An 8,607-nucleotide genomic window follows, 5' to 3' on the forward strand; every position below is an offset into this window, starting at 1 on the left:
TTGAATTATTTCATATTTTTGAACTATCAATTTTTTGAAAAAATTATATATGTGTATGAGATATTATACGATATTTTTACGATTCAATTGATTTGTGTACCGATTAATATTAAGATAATTAAGTATAAAACCAATTTTTGTTTGTTTTATGGGCGCTTTTATTTGTGAGTTCGGATGTGTCTATTAAGAGTATTTTTATGCGAAAACGACTTTGAGCAGTGGGAGCACTTGTATGGTCGCTCTCCAGTGTGAGTTCGGATATGTTCAATTAAGTTGCTTTTAAAGGAAAACGACTTTGAGCAGTGAGAACACTTGTATGGTCGCTCTCCAGTGTGAGTTCGGATGTGTGGGGTAAGATAACTTCTACTGGAAAATGACTTTGAGCAGTGGGAACACTTGTAAGGTCGCTCTCCAGTGTGAGTTCGGATGTGTGCGGTAAGATAACCTCTATTGGAAAATGACTTTGAGCATTGGGAACACTTGTATGGTCGCTCTCCAGTATGAGTCCTTATGTGTGTTTTAAGATGACTTCTTATGGAAAACAACTTTGAGCAGTGGGAACACTTGTATGGTCGCTCTCCAGTGTGAGTTCGCATGTGTTTTTTAAGACTTCCTTTTTCGGAAAATGACTTAGAGCAGTGGGAACACTTATACGGTCTCTCACCCGTGTGAGTTCGGATGTGTAGCATAACTTGAGATTGCGTTGAAAACGACTTCGAGCAGTGGGTGCACGAATACGGTCGCTCTCCCGTATGTGTTCGAGTGTGCGACGTAAGACCATTTTTCTGGGCAAACGACTGTGGACATTGGGGACACTTATACGGTCGCTCTCCCGTATGCGTTCGGATATGTAACTGAAGATGGTCCTTAGTGGAAAATGACTTTGGGCACTGAGAGCACTTATACGGTTTCTCGCCCGTGTGAGTTCGGATATGTATTTTAAGACCCTCTCTACTGGAAAATGACTTCGAGCAGTGGGAACACTTATACGGTCGCTCTCCCGTGTGTACTCCTCGCATATGTTGCTGAAGATTCCATTTTTTCTTAAACGTCTTTTGGCAGTAGGTACACTTGTGCGGTTTTTTAATCTCAGGAGAGCAAACATCCTTCCTTAAATTGACTGTTAAGACTTTACGGTTCTTCAACTTGAGTATCTTCTGGTGGCTCTTCTCAATTGTTTGCCGTATCTCAAAGGCGGATCGTGCACAGTGCAGGCAAGATTCGCAGATGTTTTCAGGAAAGCCATCTCCTTTAGAAATCTCATAGGGAGTGCATTGAGTAATCATACCGGCGATGGAGATCCCTAGTCCAGGAGCGTTGTCGAATATGTTGATCATTACAGGTGACGTTCCTAGGCAAGCGCGACAGATTTGACTAAAATTAATTGCAGAAAGTGTGCGTTCAACAAAGGATATAGACACTGGTATATTTTGATTAACTTACACTTCCATGATTTGAATAGTGAGGTTTTTTTTTACTTGTATTGAAAAATTATACTTGGATATATACTTATAAACTTGGTACAGTCTTAATACACAACGCAGAATGTCTAACATATGTATGATCACAATTTTTCATCCTTGTGGATAGAGGTGGTGAAAAATCGATGATTTCGTGACTATCGATAACAACGGAGATGTAGTTTTCGAATATACTGGGTATTTCATTGACGAATGAATGACCGAATTACTGAAAATATATATTATATAATAATTAAGTGAACGACTCAGAAAAGTCTGCGCTAAATTTTAAAACAATCTCAATCGCCGAAATTTTGTCAACAACTCACAACTGAAATTTGATTTCTAAATATAAATAGAAAAGTAGGCCAGTCGGAATACTTAAAAAAAAAGTAAATATTTTAGTTTATTCGGCCTAAAAACGTTTCGCGAAATATTTACATACACGATTAATTTTGTACACAAAAATATCGATATATATTGATATTTTGATATATATTTTTTCACATCCCTACTGCACTTGCAACTTTTTCCATTTGAAACGCAATATTTAATACGAGTAATGAATTTTAGCCAACGCCAACCAAAATGGCACACAATACCAGCAGTGGCACTAAATCAAATCTTCGACTATCTGCAGCCCCAGGACCGGCGGGCGGCGGCCAGTGCTTGCTATTCCTGGAGACTTTCCTTCTTTCAGAAACGGTTAGTTCGATGTGGGTGTGTATGTGTGCGAGTGTTTTGCAGATCCAGGTGTACGTGCCTGTTTGTGTGTGTGTTGCTGAAATGTTTCAATCCGTTTCTTTGTTTTCCGCCCATATATTATAGCAGTTGGTAAGCGAAACAAACAAGAAAACATCTGTGAGCAATCGAAAGTGCCACATAATGTATATGGACGTTGCTCTTGTTGACGCGAGCGTCGCATTTGGCAACGTTTCAATGTGTGTGTGTGCGGGCAAACAAAAACAACAACTCGGGCTGTTTTGTTTATGTTAGTGTTGAAAAAAGGGGGAAAGTCCAAGATAAGAGGAATTCCCCTGCTTTGCCAATTGCAATTAATTAATTACTTGATCGATAAGCACGTAACCTTTAATGGCAATTGTTACGGTGTGTATATATGTATATATATGTGTATGTATACATGGAAGTGCATTAACAGTTGCGTTTTATTTACTGTGAACGCTCGAAAGTGTTCACTGTAGGAATAGGTATAAAAATTTAATTTTGAAATCACAAAAATAGGAGGAATATTTTCTACATCTAAAAGTGTCTCTTTTATGGCTTAAATCTTAAGTAAATTATTTGTTACTTAAATTAATAATTTCACTTTTTCCCCCACAGCTATTTTAAAAACTTTCGCTTTCAATTGGATCTGGCGTGCGATGATCAACTGGCCTTCTTTTATCGCTCCATGGCCAATTTGGCAAAGGAACTGATAGTGGTCTTTGACTTTCACAATGCATTTCACATTCAGAAGATGCGACGCCTCCTATACAAGTAAGCTTTTTCCCCCAAATATCAACCTACTGTCCGTTGCTTATATCTCATTGTTTTTGCAGAGTGGCACGCTGTGATAACATCCGGGGATTGCGTTTTCAAACCCACAACGTGGGCCTGGTTGCCATTGGAAATATGCATAGCGAGCACTTGGCGGCCATAGAACAGTAAGTATCAAGGCACTTGGCTCATTATGTACACTGAATAATGTGGATTGTATTTACCCCATAGATGCTTTGTTGAACCCTTGAAGCTACTCCTCAACCGCAAGCGTCAGTCGTGCCAGCTGCTGGACCTTGGAGCTATAGAGGCGCTCACCTACTATGGCCACGACTTCCTCAAGGCCATGGGAAAGCCCCAGGAACTGTTGCAGCTGACGCTTGCCAGCATCAAGTACGATCCTAGTCACTATCCCATTCTGTCGCTCGACACTACGCTGCTGCAGAAGTGCGCCGCCCTCCAGGTGCTGTCCCTCGACTACGACACGCTCTCCGACGAGCTGCTGCACACAATTCAGGTGCTGCCGCTGCGCAAGCTTCTCATCGCGGTGCACGGCCTGGACAGCGAGGAGCAGCCAGACGTATCGGAGTCGGCCTGGGCTCATTTTAGCGCCCACTTTGCGAGCATTGAGCTGGTGCTGACCCTGGTGTATGCCTACGAGGCCATCGAGCTGCTGCAGCACCGCGTCCTGCGCCGCAACATGCCGATAACCCACGTGCGACTGCTCTTCTGCGAACTGATGAACGCCGAGGCTCTCGACTGGATGTCTATACACCACAGCGAGACGCTGCGCAGCATCCAATACGTGGACTCGGCGTACAAGAACAACGGCTGCGTCGACTACACCCGCCACGGCTATATGCGCCAGGATCCGTTCGTGATGATGGCCTGGCGATGCAAGCGCCTCGAGGAGATTGTGGTGCACGGCTATATGATGGATCCGCACAACCTTGTGGGCATTGCCCGGCTACGCGGACGGCAACTGAAGCGCCTCGAGGTTTCCCTGATCGACTGGACCAGCGCCGCTTCGCTGAATGCCTACAATGAGGTGAGTGAAAGCTTCCAAGTAATTCCTCAGTAATCTAAGAAATATCCGTTCGATTTGCAGGAGATAAGCACCTTGCTGGGACAAGAATGGTCGCCGATCGGCCCTGAAAAGCTGCCGCCATCGCTGGCCTTTGATCACGAGGTACGCGATCAGTTTGTGTACGAGATGCTGCGCCAGGATCTAAGCCAGTAGTAAGTGGTCGGGAGAGTAACCAAAAAAAAAAAAAAAAGAGAAAGAGAAAGAAAGAATTGAAAAGTCGTCAAGTGAAGTGAAAGAGGAGGGAAGTGAAAAAGTGAAGGGGAAAATCAAAAAAACATGACAAGTGATCAAGTCGAGCGCATAGAAATTAATTTACAAATTGCAAAACCTAATTACGTAGCTAAAACGAAACCCAAATGAAAAATATGTAAGCAAAAACGACAATTCAACCGTTATATACACTAAGTTATCAAAATTTTTATATGTAAAGAAAACGTTTCTTAAGTTTTTATTCTCTTCGTAATCGTAATCAAAATTGCAATTCGTTAGGCCAAAGCGAGCAGTGCTAGGAGCGGAGCAGAAGACTCACCTGAGCACTCCACAAGTCTATGTAATATTATGTACAGGGGCGACGACGAGATGAGTTTGTTGAAATCTGCTAGAGAAACATCATTTTATAAGCAACAACAACTGTGATTCAAGCAAGGGCGAGGGCAGCCAACCAGTGGGGGGAGTGCAGCATTGCGACAACCAACTCTCATACAAAAACAAAAACGACAACCAACAAATTGTTAAGCGAATTGTCTAGTTAGCTAAGTTTAAAAAGTAACAAAAGAAGGAACAGAAAGAGTGTGTTGAAAGATGTTTGTAAAACCAAAACCACGACCAATGTCAAATTGTTTGCTCAAAAACTCAATTGGCACAAATTGTTAAAGCCTTTGTAGTAGTGTGAATAAGTACGGAAGCGGGCGCTCAATTGTGATAAAAACAACAAACAACACCAAAAGCAAATGTAACAACCAACGAGAGCTCGATCCTCGTTCGCTAAGCGCCGCCATTTGTGTAGTTTAAAGTGATATTACCAGCAAAGCAGCAGCAGCAGCAGCAGCAGATCAGTATCTATAAGGAATAAGCTATATAGTGGCTGCTGTGCGTGTGCGTGTGTTTGTGGTACATGCGTTGGCCAGGGGCAGGGGATATGTGAACCCAATACCAAGTTTTAAGTATTTCGTAGCACAGGCATTAATTTATACAACTATGTACTATATATATTTAACCTATGTTTGCACAAACAAGAAGCATCAGCAGCAGTAAGCTCACCGCCGCTGCTCGTCCTCCCAGAGTTGCAAGCCGCCGACCAACAAGTACAACCGACACAACAACAACAACAATGGTACCTGAAGATCATGCTGAGCATTTAAAAGAAGAAGAACAACAACCACAAAGTACTTGCTCAAATCTAACAAAAACAATCGAAAGAAAAAACACAAAAAATCTACTGAAACAGAAGACTGAACCGAACGATCGGTTGTCAGAGCAAAGCGGTGGAGGCACTGGGCACTGGGACAAACAAAGAAAAAACAGAATGCGATCTCAATGATAAAACAACTCTTGCAACTATCCAATCGACCATCTCTATATATTTGTAATAATCTAACCAATCAATGCAAGTAATAATTTTTGTTATGAACTGCAATAGCGAATATTAATTTGTAAAAGGAAAACGAGTGCAAATCATGTGTAAAGCGAAGCAATCTATGAATGTATGTCGAGCAGCTAAAGAGCAAATGTAATGCCCACGGTCACAGGAAACGTTTAGTGTGTGCTTTCGATTCGAACGAGAGAGAGAGAGAGAGAGCCCCCCATGTTTTCCCTGTGGCCGGGCAATTAATTTAAGACTAGTACGTACCAACACAACAACCAACAACACCAATAACAACAACAAATGTGATAAAAGTGTTATGCTGCTTCCAAGGACAACCAACAACTTTGTGCAAGAAAAACACGATCCAAGACAGCGCACGATAGAAGCAAAAGAGAAAGTGTAGTGAGCATTGGAATGGCAGGGCCTTAGGGATTCAGGCTTTCTATAGCTACAAGACATCTGAAGATATTTCATTCTGACTGTATTATTGGAATTATAATTTTATTAATTGTTTTCAGTGAAGATCTGAATGATACTTCTTCCAAATCATAAACAAATATATTTGTTTCTTTTTTCATTTTTAAAGCTATTAAGCTCGTTTCCTAGGTCGTAAAAGATGTTTTCCTAAAAATAAAAGTATTATTAAGTGATTAAGTTAAAATAGAAAAGAAAACAAAAATTGTCCTCTATGTTTGTTTCTACACAAAATTCAATCAAGATGTCTTTTATCTATAGAAAATACAAGATTTAAGAACAACCCACACTAAATCGTTAGGCCCCCGATCAATGGAGTCATTCAATTACAATCAACGTAAACGAAAAGAGTATTAAGTTTTTCTGTTATACTAGAGTCACTTCCAACGCTGCTGTCCTATGAGTAACGTTCTTTTTGTATACTTACTACAACAACAACAAAAAAATATATATATATTTTATATGCCATTTATTGTATTTAAATTCAAAGGGACAGATACCGATTTTGTAAACCATTCCACAAACAAATTGCGATTTATGCTAACGTGTGTACTGATCGAGTAGCGAGAGACACTGAGGAGATCGGGCGAGAGAACATCCGAGTTTATGATGAGTGTTGAGCGAAAAACACCAAAACAGAAGCCTGCGTGTTACTATATATGTTATATATGTAAGAGTAGCCCCGATATCGTCGACTTTCGGGGAGAGGGACTTTGGGGGAAGAAGATAATGGAATACAGCCGTGCATTAACAACAATGTTTATATATGTATATGCAAGTTATGCTTACAAGTTATAAGAGCAAAAGTGAAGAAAGCTGTGATACAACAAATCCAACAAAAAGGCAAACAACAACAACAACAAACGACACACAAAGATAACACCACAACACTTTAGACAACCAGAGAACAACTACGAAAAAGACAAAAGCCAACTCGAAACATGTGCGACCAACAAAAGAATGTTAACAACTTTTCAAAAAACCAAGAGCCAGGGGAATCAGGAACCAGGAGGAGGTGACTAAGATGGGGATGGGCGAGTTCTAGGAGATCCAAACAGAGATCAGAGTAGTAGCTAGCAGGCCGGAAGGGTACGGGTACCAAAGCTTGAGGGCTTCAAGTGGAACAGCACGCGGAATATTAGAGATAAATCAAATGTTATATTATATATATATACACAGCTATGTAGTAGATCAAACACACACATAAAGAGTGCACATAACTATATAGAAGCTTCAGGAGAAAGCCACATTTTGATTTAAAGTCAATTTCCATTTGATTTGCCATGTTTTTTGATTTGTGCAAGATTTTAAAGCTTAAAACAAAAGAAAAACTAAACAAAACAGAGGCCAACGACCGTTTGTGTGGCATATATGCAATATCATTAATGTTTAAGAGAAACACCAGAATTATGTAAACCGAATTATAAACAGTAGCAAGCAAAGAATGCATTCAATTGAAAAACAAATAAAAACGTTTGAAATTTAAAAGTGGTCTTTGGACTTTTTATGAAAATATTACTCCAACAGATGTGGCATTATTTTAATGTAATCCTCCCGTGGCTCCATTTTTATAGCCTACTTCGTGGGCGGCATTACACAAGCGGCGTTTATTGAAGACCATCTCGGGGAGCGCCGATTAAATGTATATCATTTAAAATAATAAAAACAAACGAAAGCGGCAGGAGGAGGAGGAAACTTCCGCTGAGCAACGCAAGCGCTTCAGGATGCTGTGAGCTTTTCTCAGTCCTTGAACTTTTGACCTTGTTTCCGTGCGTTCGTGGTTATGTAAGCAGCTGCACACGCCTTCGCCTTGTTATGCAACCTGGTCAGGGATGTTGCATCTTCCTAGGACCAATGCCTGCCAAACTGGGCCAAGCGATAACCGGATAAGGCCCCAATTAAGCGGGCTTTGCAGGTAACAGATAACAAAGAGCGTTGAATGAATGACTGGACTCTTATCTGGCCGTGTTTGCCCTAGACAGACAACCAACCGGCGAAAGGCGTCATTCGGTCAGCAGACCGACGACGTTTACAGGTAACTATCATAGTTTTGGCCAAGGCCAAAAATCGCTGCAGTTGGCCCTTGAAAATAGTAAACAGGAAAAGTGATTACGCCAGCTCCAGTGCCCGCCAAACTGCTACCTCAGAGTTCTATTTTAAATGTTTCATTTATTGATTAGGCAGCCTTTTGGCCAGGTCTAGCTCGATTATTGACACACAGCGGCCGCCGCATAGAGTAAGCGAGTGAGTAACGAACTCGCTGCGAGAACACGCAACTAAATATCCAAAGTACACCAAGAAAAAGACTTTTAATTTAAAAGAATTTAATATATTTAAGGGGTTTCAGTAAGCAAAAAAGATTTGTGTTCTGAGTGAGTAATTGTTATGTCTTATCTAATGTTAAATATTTTATTTCCTTAGGATATCGTTTGAAATAGAGTTCCAACAGAGTCTCAACGTATTTTCTCCCTGTGTATCTACCACTAAATCTTGGTGGGATGATA

General features: G+C 40.9%; 2 protein-coding genes across 2 annotated transcripts; one reads left to right on the plus strand and one right to left on the minus strand.

Moving 5' to 3' along the window:
- Positions 1-156: 156 nt before the first annotated feature.
- LOC108078767 (zinc finger protein 782-like) lies at positions 157-1,672 on the minus strand. The gene is made up of 2 exons (XM_017172808.2): positions 1,444-1,672; positions 157-1,374 (listed from the first exon to the last, which is right to left on the minus strand). Exons 1-2 carry the CDS (start codon positions 1,554-1,556, stop codon positions 159-161), a joined length of 1,329 nt encoding a protein of 442 aa, XP_017028297.1. The 5' UTR covers positions 1,557-1,672; the 3' UTR covers positions 157-158.
- A 177-nt stretch (positions 1,673-1,849) lies between these two features.
- On the plus strand, positions 1,850-4,478 carry LOC108078870 (F-box only protein 33). Its single transcript, XM_017172983.3, has 5 exons — positions 1,850-2,165; positions 2,802-2,957; positions 3,020-3,124; positions 3,189-4,005; positions 4,066-4,478. Exons 1-5 carry the CDS (start codon positions 2,023-2,025, stop codon positions 4,195-4,197), a joined length of 1,353 nt encoding a protein of 450 aa, XP_017028472.1. The 5' UTR covers positions 1,850-2,022; the 3' UTR covers positions 4,198-4,478.
- Positions 4,479-8,607: the final 4,129 nt, after the last annotated feature.

This window comes from Drosophila kikkawai, chromosome 3L (assembly GCF_030179895.1).
Source record: "Drosophila kikkawai strain 14028-0561.14 chromosome 3L, DkikHiC1v2, whole genome shotgun sequence".
In the NCBI taxonomy this organism is placed as follows: Eukaryota; Metazoa; Arthropoda; class Insecta; order Diptera; family Drosophilidae; genus Drosophila; species Drosophila kikkawai.

Excerpts from the sequence above, each read along its gene's own strand:
- LOC108078767 (XM_017172808.2), bottom strand. The coding sequence starts at position 1,556 with ATGTTAGACATTCTGCGTTGTGTATTAAGACTGTACCAAGTTTATAAG. Across the intron at positions 1,375-1,443 it reads ACTATTCAAATCATGGAAGT|TCAAATCTGTCGCGCTTGCC; the intron begins GTAAGTTAATCA and ends AATTAATTTTAG.
- LOC108078870 (XM_017172983.3), top strand. The coding sequence starts at position 2,023 with ATGAATTTTAGCCAACGCCAACCAAAATGGCACACAATACCAGCAGTG. Across the intron at positions 2,958-3,019 it reads ATGCGACGCCTCCTATACAA|AGTGGCACGCTGTGATAACA; the intron begins GTAAGCTTTTTC and ends TTGTTTTTGCAG. Across the intron at positions 3,125-3,188 it reads CACTTGGCGGCCATAGAACA|ATGCTTTGTTGAACCCTTGA; the intron begins GTAAGTATCAAG and ends TTTACCCCATAG.